The sequence below is a fragment of the Chrysemys picta genome, chromosome 19 (assembly GCF_011386835.1).
Source record: "Chrysemys picta bellii isolate R12L10 chromosome 19, ASM1138683v2, whole genome shotgun sequence".
Classification (NCBI taxonomy): Eukaryota; Metazoa; Chordata; order Testudines; family Emydidae; genus Chrysemys; species Chrysemys picta.
The window spans coordinates 14,746,855-14,771,208 of record NC_088809.1 but is presented as its reverse complement, the minus strand read 5'-3'; the positions used below and the strand labels follow the sequence as shown (position 1 = coordinate 14,771,208).

Below are 24,354 nucleotides of genomic sequence, written 5' to 3'. Positions count from 1 at the left end.
CTAAACACGTAAGTTGCATCACCTAACTATATTGTTATAGCTTCCACTGCATAGTGAGTGTCCCTTGACGATGTGTGGGTGTTTCATACAGCTACAAGGCAGAAACAAGAACTTTGAAAATTAAAGGAAAATGTGATTGTAAACCACAAATTGTTGGGGGAGGAGGGCATCAGAGCCAGGTATAAACCAGAAGCAACTTTCAACTCAATTTTTCTTTAAACTGTCTAGATTAGAAATTGACCATTTGAAATTAGAGATGTGGCCTGACTTTATTGACCCTCCCTCCCCCCCCCCCTTTTTTTTTTTTTGGTCCAAATACAATAAATCTACCAATAGCAGATTCATCATGGTATACCAAATAAATAGAGGATTAGGATAAAGGAAGGGAGGAGGAGAAGTAACATACCTCTCTTCAGGGTCTATTAATCATAGATGACATGGCTTTGAATTTTTTGGGCATTCCCTTTCTGTGGTAGTGTGGCCTTCCTTTAATGTAAGCTTTCTTAATGCTCTTAGCTGCTTTTTTTTTTTTTTTTACGCTCCTCTCTTCTGGCCCCTCAATGTGCAAGTGTCACCATTTGCTCTTAGATTCAGGGTCAAGTTAAGAGGGGTGAGAGATACTTGCTTACCAAAAGGTAGCTTGTGTTGCCCTGATTTCTCATTGCCTTGCCTCTTGTGTCATCATTTCCACCTGTGTAAAGTGTGTTTAAAAGGCTACCCCATCAAAAGTGACAGGACAGGTTTAAATAACCCCACACTCTGGATGGCAGGAGTCTAAAGAGAGATTGTTGGTGTAAAGTATGCATTGAAAGTTTCAGCGTGGATTGCCCTCTGTACATGGCCCTATACATCTACACTATTATAAAGCAGGACCTACGACAGGCCTCAATGTCTCAATTAAGAGGGAATTAGCAGGTAGTTCTCAAACTGTGTTGCCTCTAAGTTCAAGAGCATATTACTCAAGAAGTACTTGTGGGGCTGGGAGGGAAACCCACTCTAAGTTCTTGGTCAACAAGAACTGAGAACCCCCAATATACTTAAAACTATGAAACAGTCTGTTTTAATAGCCCTCTGATTTCCCCTTGTTATACTAAGGAAATCAGGGCTCTCTGCCAGAGCCCATCAGACTCCTTGGCTCCAAGACTGTCGCGTTTAGACTTGCTATTTCCAGGTTCTGTCTTGGCATCCCCTCACCCCACATTCATTTTTCTCTTCAGTTCCTCCTTCTTTCCTTTTCCAGTTTTTCCTTTGTTTCCAACTAATTGTCTAATCTCATTCAGAATCCCATTCCTCACCCCTCAGATCCTCTTCAGTCTATTTCCTTTCCTTTACTGTCTTTTATGCCTACTCCCTCAGCCCCTTTCCCATTCTCAAGTCTCTTTGTCAGCTATCTCTTCAGTCTTATTCAGACCTCCTTCCTCCCCTCATCCCATTCATTTCCTACTCCTCGATCCTACTTCTCTCCTTGTTGGCCTCATACACTCAGATCTAGCTCCAAACCATGTGCTTCATGCCATCTATGAGTGCAGGTTGAGAGAATAAAAGGTGAATAGATACAACTCTTAAGCAGTAGAAAGGAAATAAAGGAAAGAGACAAAATAAGGAGCCAAGGAATAAGTCCCAGGAGGAAAAGGAGACAAGTGTTGTAGTAGATTCATGGGTGATATTTCTTGTCTGAGATAATGTGACTAATCATTGGAGCATGAATCCCCAGCCCAAGCAATGGAAGCTGGGCCTCTGGCCTGGGGAGGAATGGAGGTACATGAAGGAAAAGTGGTCCTTGGGGAGGAAGCAGAGGTCTGGGTGGACCAAGTCGTAGATGAGGGAATGGGAGAAGGAAGTAGTGTATGGATGCTGCAGAGGGCAGAGCCCAGATCCCTCAATAAGGGTGGGCGGAGGTGGTGCAAGCAGCTCTTCCAACAGTTCTTGCCTGCAGGCTCCTCTCTTTAGTGCAGAGGAGAGATGCAGAGGACTCAGCAGCCCTACTTTAGCAATTACAGGTGGGGCCCTGGGACTTAGTCCCCCTTCAAAGCAGGGGAGAGGCAGTGGAGCTCAGTCAGTCAGGAATTCGTAAGGGCAGGAGTTTCTCTGATCCAAGTGTGAGATTCCCCATGCAGTGGGAAACCCTCTGCAGACCTAGGGAGAGAGAGATGGGAAGTGACCCCTGCCCTGAATACTGTAGCACCCCTTATGAAATGAAGGGGTAGTGACCAGGTAGGCACCAGAAGAGCGGAGAGGGGATAAAGACCACCAGCCCCTTCTCCAAAGACTCAAGTGTAAATGCTGGGAGTGACCGCTAGAGAAGGCAGGGGCAAGGGGTGGTGGCAGGAGAAAGAACAGGGCCTGGGAGGGAGCAGCAGGAGGACATGTGGGCTCAGGGGGTTGGGAGCAGTGGGGGATGTCAGGGTGGGGGAGATTGTAGAGGGCAGGCAGATTGGGGGGCTCTAGGGGATAGGAGCGCTGGGGGCTCAGACTCGTGGGGCAGCCTTAGGAGGCGGTGGGGGCGGGCAGCACAGGGATAGTAGCCCTTCCCCGCTCCTATCAGGGGACCCCCCCCTCGGCACAGGGAGCCCAGAAGCCGCTCCCTCCCGTCTCGTGCGGGCGGGCCCCTTAGCTCATCTCTTCTCTCTGTCCCCCCCCCCCCCCTTAAAGGGCCAGTACCCGTTTCCCCCCGGCGTCGGGCTCGCAGCCCTCGCTCCGCCTGGAGCATGGGAAGGCGGCTCCCGTCCCAACCCGAGCCCGAGCCCGTTCGCCCCCCCCCCCCCGGGTGCGCAGGCTCCGTGCGCCTGCCTGCAACTTATTTGACGCGGCCGGCGAGCCTTGTTTCACGCCGCCCAGCGAGCGAGCCGTGGAGGGAAGGGGCGAGGAAAGTTGCCCACGTGATTGCTCTGGGTGGTGGTAGCGGGGCGGCGGGGGGGAATTGGGGCCGCATCCCGGCCGCTCCTGCAGCCGCTCGGGGCCAAAACCTCCTGCATCCTCCCGACTCCGGCAGCCCCCCCAGGCCGTAGGGGCGGAATCGTCCCTGGGCATCTCCCTCCCCCCCGGGGGGAGGCAGCGTCAGGAGCAGCCAACACACACCGGTGCCTCCCCCAGGAGACTAGCTGAGCCTTAGCACCTCTGCCAGCATTTATTTATTATTGGGGGGCGGGGGGGCGTGTCCTTTTCCCTCTCCGCTTGGATCTATTCTCACCCCCTCCCTTCTCCTCCTCCCGCAATTAATCCGCCGAATTACTATGATTGATCCTTATTAATAGATTGGCTGGGTGGGCGTGTTTGGCGGGGGCGGGGTGTGACGAGCTCCCACTCAGGATTCAGTCCCTGACCGGTGCCTGAACAAACTGCAGCTGGATGTATCGTTACGATGATGATGATTTCTCCGTCTGATTGAGAGCTCGAGCAGGAGGAAGACGGAGTCTGTGTGTAGTGGGGGGGAAGGTTGTATCCCACAGACACATACATTTTTTTTTTGCAAGTTCTGTTAGTTGGGGAAGCAAGAAAATCATTTTTGTTTTTGTGTGCAAGGAAATCTTTCTTTCGCCTGCTTCCCAGTGGGTCGGTCTCTTTCTTTTTGCCTTCTTCTCTTTTGGAAAGCCTCCGTCTCCCAGCCCCTTGATCAAAGCATTCCGCTATTCTGATTTATTGCCTGCTTGGAGAGGGTTCTCCCCCCCCCCTTTTTTTTTTTTCTTCTTTTTTTTTTTTTTTTTACAAAGGCGACCTGTGATCAGCCATTACTTTCCTTGGCTTGCTTATAGGAATCTCTTACATTTGGTGTTCGCTGGTGGTGGAACCGCACTTGGATTCTTTTATTTCTCTCTTCTTCTCCCCCCCCTTCTCTCTCTCTCTGTCCTCTCCTCCTCCCTCTTTCTCCTCTCTCTCGCTCCCTCCCCCTTTATTCCATTGGGGAAGCCGGATTTGTGGCCGTGCTGGGGAGGGGGGGGGGGAGAGAGGGAGAGCGAGAGAGCGAGCAAGAGCCATGGATGGCCCGACACGATGCAACGGGCTTCGGAGAAAGAGGAGATCCAGATCGCAGAGAGATCGGGAGAGGCGATCCAAAGGCGGATTAGGAGGGGCCGCCGCCGGTGGGGCCAGCAGGACCAGGGCTGCTTCGGTCCTCTCTTCCTCAGGCTCGGAGAAGGAAGACAATGGGAATCCACCATCGTCCCGACCCAGACCCCCCAGGAGGAAGAGGCGAGAGCCCTCCTCGGCAGAAGAAGACATTATCGATGGCTTTGCAATGTGCAGCTTTGTCACTTTTGAAGCTTTGGAGGTAAGGCGACCCCCGCCTCCCGCCCCGATGCTGCCGGTGTGCCTGGCTCATTGTTGGGTTAGGGGGGCGGAGGGAGGGATGGCAGGGAAATCTGTCTGGTGCCCCCCTCTCTGTCTCTCTCGCTGGCTTTCACACTCTTTCCTGCCTGCGTTTTCTCTCTCTGGATGGATAACAATGCAGCGGCCCCCCTTTCTCCCCCCTTCCCCCCTCCTTCTCCCCCCTTCCCCCCTCCTTCTCCCCCCATAAATTGCTGTGGCTGCCTGTCTGTTTTGTTTTGGCTGCAGTTGATGGGGGATTTCCCCCCTCCTCTCCAGCACTGGGGAGCGGTGGGGCTGCTTATTTTGCGGGGAGGGGGGGCGTATTCTCCTTCACTAGGAGAAAGGAAAGTGGGGGGAGGGCTTAGCCTCCTTTATCCTGTATGGGGACCTCACCTCTTAAAGGGTTAAATGTACTGGGAGAAGGGGGGAATCCCTTGCTGACATCTAAAGGGCTTGTTACCCAATTGTCCCTTTTTTTTCTTCTTCTCCGAAGTGCTTTTGCTTTGTGTGTGTGTGGAGAGCTCTGTCTCTTTCTTTATTCCTTGAACACCTGCAGCGTTGCTTTCCAAATGCACATTTCCCAGCCAGCCAAGCTTCTGGGGGGCGGGGGGTAGCAGGAGATTAAAAAGCGGGGTCTATTGCGATTGGGAGAGACATGTCAGGATAGATTTTTGGGGGGAGGCGGGAGAAGGATATAAAAATGGGAGGGGCGCTTTTTCCTCCTTGGGGTGGAGGAGAGAAAAATGTTTGAACCCACAATCCATATGTGGGGAGGAGAGAGTTGTTGGCAGTGTGTGTGTGGTTTTTCTTTTCCGCCGACAACCAGAGCATGTTGGTTGCAGCCCTTCTCTTCTGTCGTCCCCCCCACTCCTCCCCTTCCAGCAGAGCGGTGATAGAGGATCCAAATGAAACTTTTCTTGGCTATTCTGTAGGATTCGGATTCTTGGTGGTCACTTGCACTGGGCTGTGTTCTGCAGGCATGGGGAACGGGTTGGTTGTGGCAGTAGTGTTTGAACGTTCCAGTCCTGATTCATTGTCAAGGTTATACCTTTGGGGGGAGCGGGTGTTTCTTGATATTTTGTGGGGAGGAGGAGGGAAGGCCTGATGAGAACCACTTACCAAGTACAAACACGGCTAAATGTCTGATTTCTAAGGTCTGTGTGTTTGGAGGATTGGAAGGGGGAGGGAGGCTGTGGTCTGATTTATGTTTTTATTTTGTTTTGGTTATGTGTGTACTGGCCCTTTAATTTGGGGGACCCCCCCCCCTTTGAAACATGTGATGAAACGGCTCCCGTTCTGATCTGAAACGCTTCTGTGAATCCGAACTAAAGTCCCAGCCTCTGCTGCTGTCTCAGGACACATCAAAGAGACTGTTACAAGTGGTCCTACTTATTGTTGATAGTCTTCCTAGTGCCTCCCAACCCTTGTTTTTTAACATGTACTATCGCATCTGGGGGGCTGGCAATCAAACTGGAGGCACCAGCTGTTCTTGTCTTTAAAAAAAATTTAAAGACAAAACGTGATAGGAAACTGAATGCCGTTTAACTCACTGGATTTTTTGTTTTGTTTTTTTGTTACTTGCTGAATGTATCCAGTTTGTCTCCTTTTGAGCCCTGGAAGTTACCACTTTAGTGTCATTCCAGGATCCAGTCTGCCCTTTCATGCCCTTTCTGGCTCAGGGCATATTACACTATTCAGACTCTCTTAGAAAGCACAACCTGTGCATTTCCTCCCCCCCAACCCTCCAAGCCTGATCAGGATACTGTTTAGTGTTTACTTCATTAAACAACATTTTAAAATAGTGTAATCCTGCACTGTGTAATCAAGGGGGATACAGTTGTTTTAGGATAGCTTTGGCAGTTTATTTTAAGGGCCTTTGTTTATAAATGACACGTTGTAGAATTTTACCAAGTTTGTGTTGGGGAAGCCAGATTTATTTGGGTTTGCATTTCATGGAATTGCAACTGTAACAATTATGAACTGTCAAAATAAATGTGAAGATGCAACTGATCATTTAACGACAACAAAAAATGTGTATTTAAACTATTTAAATATTTATCCAGTAATAATAGCATTCTGTTTCTTTACACTGGGATCCAAATTCTGTTCAGTTACGTCTGTATGAAGCCAGAGTAACTCCACTCAGGTAACTTATTATAGTGTAACTGAAAGGAGAATTTGTCTCTTACCTGAGAAATACACAAAGTGCATGAGTTGTGATCCCTAGTAAACAATCACCAGTTTTATAGCCCTGGCCTTGGTGAGTACTTCAATGGGTAGCCCCATTCAAGCCAATGGGAGTACCTGTGTGACTAACTAGTGTTCACCAACATGAGAGAGATTTACACAGTTAGGCTTAGTAGATCAAAATCTGTTTTCACACAAACATCTCATTCATGTCACTGGGTGTTCTGTTTGAATAAGGACTCCAAAATTTGGTCAAAATCCTTACTTTTTGGTGAGCACATTTTATGGTCCGTATAAATATTGAAGAGTTTCTATCACCCTGCTCTTGTTTGAACTTGGTGAGGAGCTTTTATAAAATAACTTAAATTTGGCTTTGCTTGTTTTTTAAAGTGGAAATTAAAATTTCCCCCCTTTTTTTCCTTTTCTTCTCTCTCTGCTAGTCGAAGAATGGCTACTAGTGGCTTCCTGTTGTAACTGTGCATCCCTTGAAAGGAGTTCACAAACATTTGCCAGCTTTGCCAGTTAATATTTTATTCAGATAAAACAATTGCCAGCACACTGAGATTTGACATAATTTAATATTCATGTGATAGATGGCACATCTTGAACAATGGTCTCAAGTTGCAGTGGGGGAGGTCCAGGTTGGATATCAGGAAAAACTATATTTCACTAGGAGGGTGGTGAAACACTGGAATGCGTTACCTAGGGAGGTGGTGGAGTCTCCTTCCTTGGAGGTTTTTAAGGCCCGGCTTGACAAAGCCCTGGCTGGGATGATATTTAGCTGGGAATTGGTCCTGCTTTGAGCAGGGGGTTGGACTAGATGACCTCTTGAAGTCCCTTCCAACTCTGATATTCTATGATTCTAATTTCATGCTGCATTGACAAATATTAGAAACTCACTTACAAAAACATAAGAATAAGACTACATGTATTTGAGAAAGAAGGGTCAAGCACACTGGCCTAATATGGCTGGGATTAATGGCTATGGCTACTTGACGTTTTGGTTGAGACTTGAAAGTACTAGCAGGAAGACCTGATAGTCACTACTAAGTGAGATGATCTTGGTGGTGATCAGTGACATGTGTAGGTGCTGAAATACTTGAGTGGACACATGCTGCAGGAAAGTTTCTTGCAGCATTTGTTAATTTACTTGGTAAGGGCCTGATCCAAAGCTAAGTGAAATCAGTGAGTCTTTCTATTGGTTTCAGTGGGCTTTAGTGCCTGATAACAGGAAAAAAATTGCCCCAAACTCTCTTTCTGTGGTTGAACTTCAAATATGAGCTCCAGATTCAATATTGCCGCAATAATGTGGAAAAAAGAGGGCTATTTCATCAGCAGGTGTAAATCAGTCTAGCACTAATCCAATCAATGACACTACATCGAGATATACCAGTTGAGTATCCCACCCCAAAATCCAGAAAAGGAGAAGCAAAAGATGTTTCTTAAAGGGTAGTAGCCAGACAAGGACAGTGACATGAGCGGCAGCCCTCTGTTTGAGAACACCTTTCCAATGAGAGTAGGGTGACCAGATGTCCCGATTTTTGTAGGTACAGCCCTGATATTCAGGGCTTTGTCGTATGTAGGCGTCTGTTACTCCCCACTCCCTGTCCCGATTTTTCACACTTGCTATCTGGTCACTCTAAGTGAGAGATCTCCCTTGGGTGGATGCATGGTGCTGCCCCTAATTGATAATTATGAATATTTTAGTGATTGAGCATGATGAAGCCAGTGGGCCCCATTCTTTTTCTAAACACATTGTGTTGGCACTACTGGAAAAAATGCCTCCTAATTGTGCAGCAGACTGGCTAGGATGTGGGAGGAATATTGTAAATGGATGACGTGTATGTACAGGGAGGATTGCGTACACGAGGGGATTCCATCTATGGCCGTTGTATCCAAAGAAGAGAGGTGTATGTCTGCTAATGCCAGTTGTGGTACACTGCACCTTGATAAAAGTTACTGTCTTGAACCAAAGCTACTTGTTTCACTGACTGCCACTCTCTAAGTCACTATTCTCTCTGGCATTTAGAGCCTTTTCCTTATCTGGCATGTAGGTAGGCACCCCTTATCTCCTGATGATTCTTATCTCTACAGCAGCATGTCTTGGTCTCTTAACTGTTTGCTTGGAGTAGTAGGTAGAAGAAGAAGAAGAAAGGGGTGAAGGGAGAGTGGGACCTTACTGTTGTACAATGTTTCTGGATTCCTCAAACAACCAAGGAAATTAGGGGCTTGCAGTGAATGTTGCTTGTAAAGTGCTGCTTGAGTGCAAATTTGCCAAGAGCGGTCCCAGCCTTGCCATAATTCTCTGGTTAGCAAAGGTAGCTTGTGGGCTTGACTCTGCCTATCCTCGAAAGTCAGAGGATTCCTTTCATGCATTTGAAACCTTCAGATCTGGTCCTTAGTTTAAGCATCTGGGGTGTATTCCTAGAATTTGCTGTGAGACACTGATCTCTTGGTGTGACTGTGCACAACATACATTGTCCCTATATCTGCTCTCCTTGGCCTTTCAACTTCTTATTTGATGTGGAAGGAGAAAAGGAAGGGGGTTCAGTGCTCCGATTTGTGGTGGTCAGTACTCTGACCACTTTACTCAGCACAGCAACCAGAAGTGGTCCTGTGGTGTTTTTCTGATGAACAGTACTTGTGTGACTCTGGCCAACAGTAGAATCTTCAGACTCTGTTTTGGCCAAGGGACAAGAAGGACTTTCCAGGAACCTCTTGGGACGAGGATGCCCAATTTTTTTCCATTTGTAACATTCCCTCTTTTGGTTTCTCTTTAATTAGCTGTGGCTATTTTGAGAGGGAGGTTTGTAAACGAGTGTTCTGGTGAGATAACACTTCACTAAATCTCCCCAAGCTTTGTGTGTATGTGTTGGGGGAGGGCACAGAAATTGACAAGTCATGGAGATGGCTTATTGTGATGAGAAGTGAAATCTGACCTGAGCGTTGAGATAGTACTTCCCTGGGTCAAAGCTTTTTTCCTGAGTCAGCTCAGCCCAGCCCTACAGAGTAAGCAGCTGGTTTTGTTTTCTGAGCAATGTCGCTAGTTTTCCGTGTGGGCAATTGTTTAGCTTCGGCTTGGACTGTTTACCTGAAACAGGACACACAGATTTATAAACAAATGTGCATGCTGTGTCTGACAGGGAGAAACCTACATTTAAATGGTGATTCTTGTTTCTTAACGCATGTCTACTGGTAACCTGTGTTAGATATGCTATGAGACTATGCTAAATTATTGTCTGGTAAAGCCCGGCATAATTAATTACAAATGGGAAAGGCTTACAGAATCTGTAACTCAATTAACAGCTCCTTTTACATTTGTATCAGATCATTCCATCCACCTAGAGTAAATTTTAAGCAGTTGTTCCACTGATGTGGATGCATGATGAAGGGAGATGTTAGTTATAGCAGCTCTATGTACTGAGAGAGAGAGAATGATGTAAGGGTAAAGTTTAACTGCCGGTGGGCACCAACAAGATGTGTAAGTAAGACGAAGTGTTTGGAAGATACCGTGTGCTAAGTTCTTTTCCTGTATATTTGTCAGGCCCAGTCAATTACAATTGTGTGCATGCATCAGAGAACAGGATTTTGCCTTTAGTACTTACTGTGATACTACATATCATCATGTATGATCCATTGGAAAATTAAAATGTGTGTTTTTCTTGTATCTGAAGCTTCTATGTTTCTACGTGTGAAGAAGAGGTCATGTGTCACTGGGTTTGGTACCAGAAAGCATGGCTTGTGATGGTTCTTTCTTACCAGTCTCTTACCCTGCATGATTAGTATGCCTGTATATTCCTTGAGTTTTCATCAAAACAAACACTTTGATCTGCCTTTTTTATCCCTTCTTATTACTGAAGAAACTTCACCTTCACACTGCTGCCAAGTGTTTATTCATTGCTATCAGCAAATCTTGGTGGCCTTATGATGTTTCTTTGACTACACAGATTATTAGGGGTTTGTCCTGTAACCTGGGTTTGCATGTGTGAGTGCTAAGATTTAAACCAACAGGGAACAGAAGGTAGTAACTTAAAGGTAAAATGTGCTAGTGATGAGTAGTGTTAAGATGGGTTCAGTTGGTACTAGTTGCAGGGGGTCAGTAGTGGAGACATTTCTCTTTCATTAAGAATGTAAAGGAAATGGTAAACTTATCCAGGATCAAATTTGTGGATGATCTGGGAAAGGGGAGTGGATCACCAAGGAAGATGCTAAAATGCAGCGTGATCTGGAGAAACCTAAAACTGGGATAAACCCCACAAGACGAGGCTCCAATGGCAACATTTTCAAATCTGTGTGTCTAAATTTAGGCATTTAAGTAAGTAGCTCGATATTTTTCAGAGAAGGAAATGTTTAGGCTACACAGGGATGAGATATTTAGATTACTGGGAGATTCAAGTGGTCTTTTTTGGCTCTGCTTTTGATAATTATGGGAGTTACACAAACACGTGAATAGGACAAGACACACACACACCCTTATTCTTCTCTATCATAGCATCATTTTCTTATCCTATTTGGTGAGAGAGCTCTTTCTCCTTAAGTATCTGGGGTCTCTGCTAGGCCATGGGAGTCTGAAGAAATAAACTTATAAAATAAGGATAAAGGATCAGGAACTCAGAAGGAAAATGATCACCACAGAAAGGGAAAGACATCAAGAGCCTAAGGGTATGTCTTCACTACCCGCCGTATCGGTTGGTAGCAATCGATTTATCGGGGATCGATATATCGCATCTCGTTAAGATGCGATATATCGATCCCCGAACGTGCTCACCGTCGACTCCGGAACTCCACCAGAGCGAGTGGCGATAGCGCAGTCGACGGGGGAGCCGCGGCCATCGATCCCGCGCCGTCTGGACCCCAGGCAATTCGATCCAAGATACTTCGACTTCAGCGCATATCTTGGATTGATTTTTTCCCCCCCTCCCCCGCCCCCCAGTGTAGACCAGCCCCAAGTAATTGAAAGAGTTAGAACACTGAGATTGCTAGAGAAATATCAGGGACTGGACAAGATCACCTAGAAGTAGAGGTGTGTGTTACTTTCAGGTAAGATCTATTGCTTTATATGTAAATGTTCCTCTGGGAGACGGATACTGGCAGTAACAGAGGGAGTATTGAGCAAAATCTGTTCCTGCTTAAAAAGCCCTTGTTGCTTTCCAGTTGGGAGATGTCTGCCAGAATATTCTACAGTGTAGTCTATTTTTTAGAAACAGTCCTTTTATCAGTTTGATGGAGCCCCCACCATGCTACTCTGAAGGTCTGACCTGCAGCTTTCTAATTATCTACAGTAAATTAGAAGTTTTCAATCTTTATTCTGAGCAACAATAAGTTGAGTCAGGCTTTAAAAATAGCCCAAGCTCAAGTTTAGTGAAGTCTCAAACACAATTAGTGAAAGGGTAATGGAGTTGGGAAGTTGTGGGCTGAAATGTGGAAATGTTTAACCCACAGTCTTCCTTTATTTGAATTTCAACATTCTGTTTGAGACAATCTAATGCCAGTTCTGTTAAGGGTAATTGATTGCAATGCTTCTCTGTGCTTTTATGTATCATCCTTACTACTTATCAGTTTAATATCTGTGCTCTAGTTGGGGTTTGTCAAATCCCAAGCTGGGCTCTGCTGTACCCTTTACCTTTAAGATAATGAGTTGACTAATATCTTTAGATTCTTCTCCCTGGTAGGATAGCTTAGCAGCACTAATCTTGACACTTTTATGTTTTGAGGAGGAGAGAGAAGATTTTAACTGAAAGGGTAAATCCTTAGAATGGGAAACCTTGGAAGGAAGTATTTTAATTTACTTTTTTGGGGATGGGGAGGGGCGGGAGTGAGGGAGATGAAAATAAGTCAGCCTGAGAACTAGAATAGGATTCCCTGGCATTGTAAATATTGCTGTGTGTTTAATTTGATCACATTACATGACATGCTATCTGTGTGAATTTATGCTGATGTCACTGTATTTACCCAAATCTTGTTAGTATTAAAAACACATGAAATGAAGGCACAGTTTACATGCTTAGATTTATTAACTTCTTCATGCTCTGGAGTTCTTGCTTGTGTGACTCTTGTATTGTTACGTGCTCTTGGATGCAAAAAAATGTGATAGTCTAAATGTCATGATGGTCACTCCACAGCACTTCTTGTGTCCTTTTAGGATATTTGTGTGAACTTTCTCTCTGAGGAACTGTTTCTTAACATTTTGAATTAATTAACATTCTTTCTATTAAATTGCACCTAGAGCAGGTAGACTTTTTTAATTATTATTTTTTTAATCAAGCTGGTGCCATTACCCTGCTAAAGCCAATCTTTACATGTAATGTCACAAGCTCATTCAGCAATCAAACGTCCTAACCTAACGTAAAGAAGCTGCCTGTTCTGTAAGGGTTGTTGTCTGAGTTAAGCTGTCTGGGATAGGTTTTGTGGATGCTGCAGGATGACTGTGCAGAGGCAGATCAGAAAGATGAATTGTGGCTTTCAGTAGTAGATTGCAATTCCACTGCAATTCTTTCTCTGGCAGAGTTCACAGCACTGCATTGGGTTAGTCACAGCATGTCCCCTACTTAAGAGGATCATAGGCAGTTAGAGGAAGATTTGTAAAATGTGGGGTTCATTCCTGCCCATTTTGCAAGTAATACTCTAAAAAGCTTTCATTCAAGGATCTGAGCTTTTACTGATGCTGCATCTGCCAATGCTATGGAGGGGTGTTAAACCTATTTGACAGGTGTTTAAACTGAGGTAGGTACATTTGCCAAAGTGCATGTAGGGGCACCTTGAATGCATCTGACTGGGCTTGTGTAGTGTGAGATGTACACATGCAGGGGACACACACACACTTACATGTGGCCCTGACTTGTGTGCACATCAGTCATTGGGCAAATCAGGCAGATCCAAAAGTGCATGCACATGTTTGAAAATGTGGGGTGAGTGACTTGTCCAGGGTCACAGTGGGAGTCCACATCGGAGCCAGGTACACTGGCTTCTGTTCCTTGGCTTCAATTAATAGACAACCTGGTATCCATTATACCACAGTGAAACATGAATATTGGTTGCCATTAGCTGAAAATAAAGAACAGAAGCAAAAATGAGATTATATTATGTGAAGTTAATTGATAGTTGAGGCTGGTTGCAGAAAGAGGGAAAAGTCATGGCTTTATGGCCAAAAAGTTCAAAAGTCTTTCCTCTAATTTTTAAAAGTCAGAGCGCACAATGTTTTAATGAATAGTAAGCATTTGGCTACTGGAACTTTGTGAAGTCAAATATTTTTTGTTTAACAATAAAATGTTAACTGTTTCATGGACTTTCAACAATGATTTGAATATCTTTAGAGCACTATTACAGCAGTCAGACATGGAGGCAAATCTGGGAAAAATGAAGTTTTTTGCTCAGTGGTAGACTGGTTGGGGTTACAGAGACCATCGTGTTTAGTGGTACGGTATGTAGTGGGGAGAACACTTAGCATAAATAGCCCCTTATACTATAATGTCTGCAAGCACCTACCTCTTTATTTCCACACAAAGTTGCATGGGAAGTCAGAGGGACTCCACGCAAGTTAGGGGCACTGTACCAAATATTAACTAATTCTCACAATATGCCTATGAGGTAGGTAAGGATATTTTTAGCTTCCCCATCATAGGGAAGAAATGAGACCGAAAAGTGGCTATGGATTTACCCGACACCATGCAATATGTCAGTGGCAGACCAGTCATTAGAAGTCATTCCTACAGTCTGTGAGGTGCATGCGGTATATCTTCCTCCCATTGGCCTGTTGCTAGCTTTTCACATTAGTTTTGTCAGTTGTACATTTTACCTGTTACTAAAGTTTAGATAAGTAGAAATATCATTACTAAGGCATTGATTTCCCCCCCCCCCCCATAAAGCCCTAAATGACCTGAAACCTTCCTATTTGACAAACCACCTCTCTCCCTGTGACCTTCTTTTGTGGTTGAAATCATTGGGGCACTCTAAGTGAACCCCTTATTATTTTAAAGGAGGAGGGGGGCTGCTGGTCATGTGTCTTCTGTAAGAGCCCTTTCCAGCGCACGCCCTCTCCACCTCATTCTGAATTAGGCCAAATCTAGTGACCTTCCAGGCATGCTGTAAAGGCCTGTCTGTTTTGAATGGGAATTGGTGGAGGGCTGAGGCAATAGACAGTAGGATTGTCCAGTGATATTGCGTGGTGAGCAGGGAGAAGGTTTTGAGAAGAGACATGCTGCTGCTTAGGACAATTTATGTTATCCCTTTTAGTATTGTGATTTCTAAGGCCTAAGTGCCCTTGATGTACATTGGATTGGCACTCTTTGGTGTGACGGTCTTCCCCCTTTTTTTTTTTTTTTTTTTTTTTTTTAAGATCACATTAAATACTGAAACTCATTGTGTGAGGTTCAGAATATGGATACCCTGTTTTAAGGGGACACATTTATTTTCTTAGTTTTTGCTTTTTGGATATTACCACATTTTTACTGGCTGGCTATTGTGCTCCTATGCAGTGACTCTTCCAACATTAGTCATTTTAACTATGGAAAAAAATAATAAATGCAATTATTGTGGTTCAACAGCTGAGTCTGCTGGACTTTAAAAATAAATGTTAATGAGTTCTGGGTTCAGAAAGATACATCTGGTGAATGGATTTGCCAAATTTCCAACCTCACAATGTGTGTTGAAAAACCCAGTGAATTATGTAGTTACAAAAGTGGATCTTTATATGCTTATAAGACCTCAGTCCAATTGACTTAAATTTCTCTAACTACAAACATTCTCCCCAGAAAATGTAATCCAGAAGGAGACACACATCTCTGTGAATTTTGTGGCAGTATGTGCTAGTAGTCAACTTTTGAAGAACCAATAAATCTATTTAAAATCTTGTTTCTGGATGGGGGGAAAAAAGGGATGGTTGAGACTTTGAATGTGCATGATGTGTGGGCTAATACATTGTGTCTGTTTGCTGCTGAACCAGAAAACTTGTAACAACTGTTTGTCGTGTGTGTGTGTGCCATTTACATAATGAAGAAATTTCATGAGATTGTACTAACGAATCAAGATGAATGTAATTAAAAGAGAAGCAAATTGACACTCCTAGATTAAAGGCAAACTGTAAACTAATACACCTGTATGCTATCATTTATGTATTAGATGTCTGGGGTAGTCTGCCAGATATGCAAATAAAAAGACATTGACAAATTTCCTTGGATGTGTGGTGGTGGAAAACACAACTATTTTACTTTACTGAGCATCGTCTGGGTTTGCCACAACAATAGAATTTAATAATTGCATGTCCCTGACACCTCATGACCAGAATGTGATAAATAATAAACAGAGGTGGTGGGGAGGAGGAGAAAATATATGGTCTTGCTATCAAGATGACTGACAAATGGGAGGAGTACACCTTACCGTGGAGCTTAAAGTTGTAAACCAGATTGTAAGACTCACCATTTCAGATATTTCCCATCACATGAACTATGTGGTACTTGTGGATCTCTGTTGACTTTCAATAGGATTTGTGCTTTCTTAGGTGTGTTTGAAAACTCCACCGAAGACACCTAACACTACCCTCTATTCCTGTTGCTGCTCTCAATAGTCAACGACATGAGTTCTAAAAATAGATGTTTTGGGCATATTGGGCCAAGTTAAGATCTGATGCAAAATGGCCTTGTGCATTCGTACACCTGTTCTGAATTTGGCTCATTGTCTGTTTGAAAGGACTTCCTCTCACGCTATGGTCTGGCTCTCAACATGGTTTGCTTAACTCTTAAGGCTCTGAAGGTGCTGTCACTGTGGATAAGGATTTCACCAGTGCTATAAAATGATTTCTCAGACTAGAGTGCGAAGGAAATTTCTTACGTCTTGTTAATTAGGACCAAGCACCCTAATGGGAATGTTCTAAAGTTCAAAGTTTTTGCAAGGTTCCAGGTCTCTGCCTTAATGAGTGACTGACCAAAGGAATGTCTCCCCCTTTATATAAATGCTTTGCACTACTTATAGTCCTGTCCTTTTCAGAGGATCTCAGATACTAGGGAAACCTTGATTAAGCTAGCAATGTTATAGATAGGATAGTATTGCATCAGTTTTTATGGATGGTTAAACTCAGGGGCTAAAGATTGGACTTCACTAGGCTTTGAGTCAGGCCTGGAATTACCGGCCCCAAGTTCATACTGAATCAGTGGCAGAGTGAATCTAGGAATCCTGATTTCCAGTGCACTTCAGTCACTAGACCTTTCCTTTGATCCAAATAAAATCATGCTGTGATCTGTAACTTTAGAGAAGGGTGTTTTGCATAATGCAAAATTTGTTCCTGGCTACCTGCATAAAAGCACAAAAATGCATGTTGTGTTTATAATTTTTATAGATAATTAAAACCTTTTTTCTTTTACTACACATGGACATGGAAGAAGATCGATCATGCCAAGTGCGCGGCTTCCAAGTGGATTTTTAAATGCTAAGTTTTTGTCTTTGATACTTCAACTTTTCTCCACCTTTAATCTTTCATGAGTGCAAGCTTCAAAAAGATAATCAGTAAAACATGCTTTTATCTTCATTAATTCAAAACCATTCATTTTTTAACTGCAATTACAGACAATCCTTTCAAGTTTTCTCTATATTAATGAGTAAATTTCCCCCCATCTTTATTTTTTTCATGCCTAAATACTGCCATATTGCCTAAATTGAAACTTACTTTGTAAGTATAGGTGGCTTTCTTTGCCTTGGATAGTATTTCAGCTTCCAGGAAGTAATATTTCTCATGGACTAAAGGCTTTGACATGCTGTTGTACAGCTTCATTGGATTTTTTTTTTTTGAGGAGTTGACAATAAGTACTGGATCTTGCACTTGTCTTTAGTATCCAGCTGTAGACACAGTTATAATTTCATCTTGTATCTGTGTTTCTTCTATAATGTGGTATAGTGACATTTCCTGTGTATGTGGATAGGAGCAGTAAGGATTAGTTTGTTTATATAAATCAGTTGATTAGTAAAATTTACTTTTTTTTTGTCTTTATGGAAGTTTTAGGCTGGTTTTATTTCTGTTCTTTCATTAGAAATGGAACCCTTGATAATCACCATTCCTTTCTTCACCTTCCCTGTTTTTATCCTCCCTCTTATTTACATAAAACATAAGGGAAGAGATCCCTAAGCTGTTTATTGGACAGAAACAGAATCATAAATCTGGGTTTCCATTCGACTGAAGCGCCTTTCAGCAAGTCTGGTGGTGCAAAGGCTCCGTCCATCTCAGCCCCGCTTTCAGCTTCTCTATTTGGACAGTGGTTCTCAACCAAAGGTCTTCTAGAAGAGTTGAGTACTCCTTGGATCCGTTCCTCCTCGAGATCCGTTCCTCCTCTTCTCCTCCCGCCCCACCAGGAGACGTGTGTGTCGCAGGATGCGTTTAAGGGGATTCCAAATGCAGGGCCAGCATTAGGCAGTAGCAGGCATTGCCTGGGGCCCCATGCCACAGAAGCATAGGTGCTCAAACTAGGGGTGCTGGTGCATCCCCCTGGCTTGAAGTGGATTCTATTATATGCAAGGTTTACCGTTTGGTTCAGTGGCTCTCAGCACCCCCACTACACGAATTGTTCCAGCTCCCTTGCACAGGGAGCCCCACCGACGGTGGCTTGGGCTTCAGACAAGGCTGACAGGTGGACAAATGGGCTCAAGTATCACCCTGAAATGTAAGTAAAATATTTATATTCCAATCGGTGATGCTCCTTGTATTGTTCGTGGTGTTTGTTATTTATTTATTTATTTTTTTTAATAAGCAAGCAGTTAAATGAGGTGAAATTTGGGATATGCAAGACATACGAGACTCCTGGAAGAGGTATAGGAGTCTGGAACCACTGAATTTGTAGGGGCTGGAATGGAAGGGAGGAGAGACGTTTCGAGCAACCTGCAGTCCACCTATTGTCTGCTTTCTAGGGGCTGGTGAAGCGTAAATCAGAGCAGCCCTGAGGCTGCTCTAACTGATGCTTGGACTGGGAAGGCCCTTGAATATCCCAGAATACAAGAGAATGATAGTAATTTAAAGCTGCCTTTGTCTCCCTACTCCAGCTGCAGGAACTGGACAATCGGACATTAAGCGTTTAGGGATCGTAGTGTCCTGTTGTGTCAGGCAGACCATCCTCCTGCCAATGCTGAATAAATTCCTACGGTCTGTTCTTAAACGTTTGGTACCATTTTTTTTCAATGACTCAAGAGAATTACTTTTTTCCTTTGTGGGTCCACTCCACAAACTTGGATGCCCCACTGTTAAACTTTTCCTGATATATACCTTTCAGTTTCTTTAATTTCATCCCATTATTCCTAATCCTATTCCTTTGATCCCCCTCTCTCATTAGTGTTTACACCCTTCCGATACTTGTGCACAGTTGCATATGTCATTCATATAAAGCCAGATAGTCTCTGAACAAATGCAGTAACGAATGGGGTAGCTTTATGGAAAAGCATATAAATATCAGTTTCCTGATGGAACCGGGTACTAGAAGGTCCCTTTAATGGAGAGCTTTGTTGTGACTAGCCTTTTGAGACGTGCTTTGCTTGCTCTCGCTATTTTGTACCCTGACACAAATGGCTCTAGTATCCTCATTTGCACATTTCTACATCTGTTATCCATATTTCACATTTGTTCTGGCTGCAGTCTTATTTTGTTTTGCAAAATCTACCTGAGATTAGGGACGGAGATGTATGTTGGCTGAGGCAGCTTTGGAAATTGCATTGTTGAAATACGGCCCATATGGGCCATTGTAAAATGGTTACTGCAGCATATAATTGCCTTCACGATGATGTGCTTTGTCATTTTACTTCAATCTTCAAAGAGGCACTGCTGTAGCCTGCTGACAGCAGTGGTGGTATTCGAAAACATACGGATTTGCAAAGGCATTACACTGTCCTTCGTGCAAGGGTTAGATTACAGTGTTGGAGCATGGGTCACTACGTTTTCAGTAGGTAGCTATCCGATAGCCTACGCTGGACTACGTTGGTAAACGTTAGGCATTAGCAATGGATTTTATTTATTGATTTAAAAATATCGAGTGATATCTGCATGGGTATACGGAGGTGGCAGAATCCATGAAGCCATAAATTCTCCATATAGTAGTAGTGTCTCTGAAGAACATGGGCCTTGTTACCCTTCTTGACTCATATTCCTCATTCGGGGCTTCCCACCACCACTGCAAACGCTTTGGGAGAGATTGGAGGTAGCTTTCCATACAACCTGCAAGAGTTCAAAAAATCACGCGTCGGGCTCCCTAAAATCATGACACTGGCTTAAAAAATCAAGTGTGTGTGTTTTGTTTTGTTTTTAAATTTACCTTGTTTTTGTATAGCCTTGGGTCATAATTTCAAGGGGTTTTTCTTTTTCTTTCCTGCAACTGAGGACTAGAAACTTTCTGTAAAATAAAACTGAAATGGTCACATGACTCCAGGAGCTGGGGCTTTAAGAAATATCAGACTTCCCCATTAAAATGGTCAGATGTAGCAACAGTGTAAATCATCTAGATGTGACCTTGCACATGGGAGCACCTGAGATTTCTCGATCATAGGGTTTAAAATCAGAAGGGACCTACAAATCATCTAGTCTGTCCTCTTCCTGTATGTCACAGGCCACCGACACCACCCAGACCTGCACACTAAACCCAACCACTTAAATCAGACCCGAGTATTAACGTCAATAGTCTCGTCTCCTCTGATGGGCCAGGCAGTGCAGCCTAAACTGCTCGCTGTTTGTTGTGGATTTCAGTGATAATATAAAAAGAAGGGGGAGGATTTCAGGCCTGGGAAACTGTAGGGGTAACACATTGAAAGCATAAATAAGACACCCCCTTTTTTTAAACTCCTGCTTCTCCTCCCCCCATAATCCTGCTTCACCATATGTTTCTAGAGCATGCACAGAAACAAACAAATAATAAAAAAAAGTCCATAAACCGTTACCATTCTTTATCTGGCACTTAACATGTAATGTAGCTTTGACAGTAACCAGGCTAAGGGGACTTCATATGTACACATCACAAATATTTTTCCCATTGGCAGAAATCATAAACCTTTGCCTGGAAATTCCCCTCCCATCCCCATTGTCTATCTTCACCCAAAAAGCCGACTTGGTGGTGTCACTTCGGTCAGCCGCAGTCACATCACCTTCTGACTCTCATGCACCAGCAAAACGCTGCTGTTTGCGTTTGCAAGCTTGCAGAGATGCATAAATCCCTCTCAAACCCACTGTCCCATTATCTCATTCTTCAGAGATGTTCTTTAGTTAAGATGTGGGCTCAACTTCTGGCTCTGCCATAGGACTCCCTGTGTGACCTTGGGTGAGTCACTTAGCCCTGGGTTCAGCACAACTAAAATGCTATGCTCAAGAGGGACAGCTTTAGGCTTTGCTTTATGCATGTACTTACCTTAAATGCTTTGCTGACCTGGGTTCTTAAGTCCCGATTCAAGATCGCGCTTAAGCATATGCTTAAAGAGATTTTAAGTAAAGCACGTAGTTAAGTGTGGTCTTACAGTGAGATTAAGGCCTCAGTTTATGTCTTTTCTCCCCATCTGTAAAATGAGTCTGTTAATACTTCCCTACCTCTGAGTGTTATCAGGGTAAATTCACTAACAACTGTGAGGTGCTCCGTTGTAAGGTTTTGGGCTAAATATCTGGATAGCGTCATGGGGACGATCAGGCTGAACACACCTACCCAATTATAAGTCATGTGACCGAATAGAATACATTTTAGGTAACTGATCATCAAACCCTTTCTAAACAAAACCAACACTGTGAGCCCAAACTATGTTGACAGTGATTGTTTTAGTACAGAAAACTGACAGTGTGTTCCTGTGGCAGTACCTGATGAATGTGCTATTTTTCTCTGAACTGCAAATTTTATAGTAATGTGAAAGTTAGCATTTAGTCAGGTTTTGCTTGAGTTTTTAAATCAACTTCTGGCAGCCTCTCTCCAAGCTGTGGCATGTATCAAGGCTAAGCTACAGTAGTATCTTCAAATCCACTGCAGAGCAAAGGAGAGAAAAATTCTTGTTGCAGTTCTGAGACATGTTAAAGGACGTATTGCTGATTCTGGCAGCTGGAACTGTGATAAACAAATTAGGCCTGTCATTACTTCCAGGGAATCCTAGTGTAATATGTATGTGTCAGTGCTAGGATATCTCTATCACAAAGTGGCCCTGTAAAAGTTAAATGAGGTTTTTTTTTTAACATTTTAAATACTTGGATAACACATTGAAAAGCAAAGTTGCTGTGTGATCAGGGTTTGTGCAAGACGAATCCTAGAGTCGTGTACTGTATGTGGCATGTATTTGCATGTGGCAGCAAATAATCCAGAGATGAAAAGGCTAAGGGCCTAATCCAAAATTCATTAGTCCGATGCATAGACATCAATTAACACCATTGCACTTTGCATCAGGCCCTAAATAAGGCTGATTCAGGAAAGCCTTTAAGTACATCCTTGTTGATGATATTTACCTCTCTGTAAAGCACTTTTGATGGCTCCTGATGACGATAACTATGTAAGAGCTAAGTATTAGGCATGTGGTTAAAATTAATAGAAAATGCTTAAAATTAAGCACATGCTTAAATACTGTCATGAACAGGGATGGAGTTAAGCATGTTCTTGAATGCTATCTTTAAGCAGGACCTTACTAACACAAGCTTGCTGTTTTTATTTTTGGCGCTGTGTGTGTGTGTGTGGGGGGGGGGGGAGCAATTGTGTCCAGACCCTGTAAAATACTGAGTGTGAGAGTTGAGGGCTCTCAGCACCTACAGAATCAAGCCCTCTCAGAGAGAAGTCTTGTGCGTCGTCTGTTGCAGAGAAGGGATGTATTTTCTGAGCATTGACGCTTTTCTTGCGGGTATGCCTGATAATTACATAGCAATGACAAAGCATCAGGATCTCCCTGGCAAGTAGCACCACCCTTGGATTCTGGAGATGTACAAACTGAGGTCCTCCACCTCCCCTTGACGCTTCTGCTTCCACCCATGTATTTCTGTGCTCTCCAGTACTGACTAAACAGGTGGCAAGATTCAAATCACCACTCTCTAAATGGAGTTGAGTTCACTCTCCACAATAGCTCACCAGAGGCCTGTTTTGTTGCAGAACATTGATTAAATAAATATTCCTGTGCATACAAAAGAGGAGAAATCTGTTAAAGCACTCTACAGTTATTTTTTCCCTGCAGTTATTTTTCCATTAGCAGCAAGGAGCTCCCTTTAATTTTTCTGCCGCCTCCTCCACCCTGCCCCCCACAAACACCTTCTAATGCCTGAGTAATGTGCAAACAATCTAACCTCCCTCCAGTTCAGATACGCTAACAGATTAGCTGTGGCTCAATTATGTTTTGATAACCCCTGGTACTCTGTGCAGGGTGTTGTTAAGTGGTTCATGCCAGCGTTTTCGATGAAGAGGACATTTTCCCATTTAATTTCAATATTCACTCTATTAGATAACTATCTTCCACAACACCATTTGGGCACACGGTACTGCAAAATAAGCTATTGCAAAATATTGACAGTTTGGGCAGAGTATCAGACTTCTGGAGAAATGCAAAAAACGCTGACTGTATTTATTTATTTCCCCCGTCTTCCTATTGAGGTGAAAGTTATTCTACATAGTCAATGTCAAAGAGGTAGGAGAGTGTGTGTGTGTGTGATAGATATATATATAAATAAATAAAAAAAACCTTAAGGAAAAAGACCCAATTCTGATTCTGCTTGTATTAATGTCAGCCAGATGTGGCTGTTCTAATCAATGGAGTTCAATTGGTGTAAAACAGGTGCTTGTCAGATCAAAATCCTGTCAAAAGTGTCTTTGAAGAAAAACAGCTGGTTCTGAGCTCAACAGACATCTGCAGCGCCTACATCATGAGTTATTAGTTAAAAGTAATGGTCCAGATTTGGATCTGATGCTACTTTAAATGTGGAAAAATGCTCTTGAAATATCAAGTATCAAGGCATTCCTCTGTCTTTACACTGGTGTAACTGAGCTCAGACTCTGGTGGGAAGAGTAGCTTGATGGGAATGACTGACAAGCTAGTTTAATTGAAAATAGCTTCTTTCAGGTAAGAAGTATTACCAGTTTAGACCCATCAGAAATGGGCCTTTGCCATCAGCTCTCTGGCGCGCACATCCTCTGGAATAAGCAATTTTAAAATGATACCTTATATTTCGGTAAAAGGCATCTTGTGGTGGGAGGTGGCTGCTTTTTTGCGCTCTTTTTTTTTTTTTTTTTTTTTTAGTGAATGCTGTAGAGAATCTTTTTAAGTTGCTAGCATTGCTGACTAGAGTGAGAGGAAGTGCTTCCTCTCCCCTTTGGGGGGAGAGGTCTGGAGGGGGAGACCGGAGTAGCTAGCATGGGCTAGCTGTGCACTAACCCCATGTGACTGCTCTTACTCCACACCCACACGGGGACTTAGCTATTCCACACTGCCAGTTTTTGCAGAACAAGAGGGGACACCCAGGGAGTTAGGGTAGAGTAGTTAGTGCACTGTACATTCATACACTAGCTTATTCCACACTAACCTCCTCATGTGGATATGCCCTTAGGGGCTTGGTAAGCCAAGGAACCATGCTAATAAGGTTGCTCGTTTGGGCGCATCCTTTTGCAAGAGTGAATCACTGAGAGGAATGGGGATCCTGCTTCCGTACTAAGCTCCTATATCATTGACAGGATTGCCAAAAAGCATGGAGAGTCCTCTCTCCTCCTTCCACTGCTTTGTATTGCTGTGGGCAAGCTGACGCCTGGTTGGAAGTGGGAATAGTAAAACCTCAAAGTGTCTCCTCTGTTTTAGTGTACATAATTAGTTGGAAATGACATTAATGAGTTTAATTGTTGCTTTACACAGTAACATGCCAGCTGTTTACTGTATTCATTCTTGGTGGTACAATTTTATTTTTTC

General features: G+C 43.6%; 1 protein-coding gene across 9 annotated transcripts in view; it reads left to right on the top strand.

Annotated features, from left to right (window-relative positions):
- Nucleotides 1–3,313: 3,313 nt before the first annotated feature.
- AUTS2 (activator of transcription and developmental regulator AUTS2) overlaps nt 3,314–24,354 on the top strand; it is a 966,537-nt gene continuing 945,496 nt past the window's right edge. For 8 of the 9 annotated variants that reach the window (XM_065573290.1, XM_024099737.3, XM_005283449.5 and 5 more), the window contains exon 1: nt 3,671–4,267. In XM_065573290.1, the coding sequence (XP_065429362.1) occupies nt 3,974–4,267 (294 nt within the window). In that variant the 5' untranslated portion in view covers nt 3,671–3,973. Of the gene's footprint in view, nt 4,268–24,354 lie in introns of all 9 variants that reach the window. The other variant, XM_008178896.4, reaches the window with a different exon arrangement.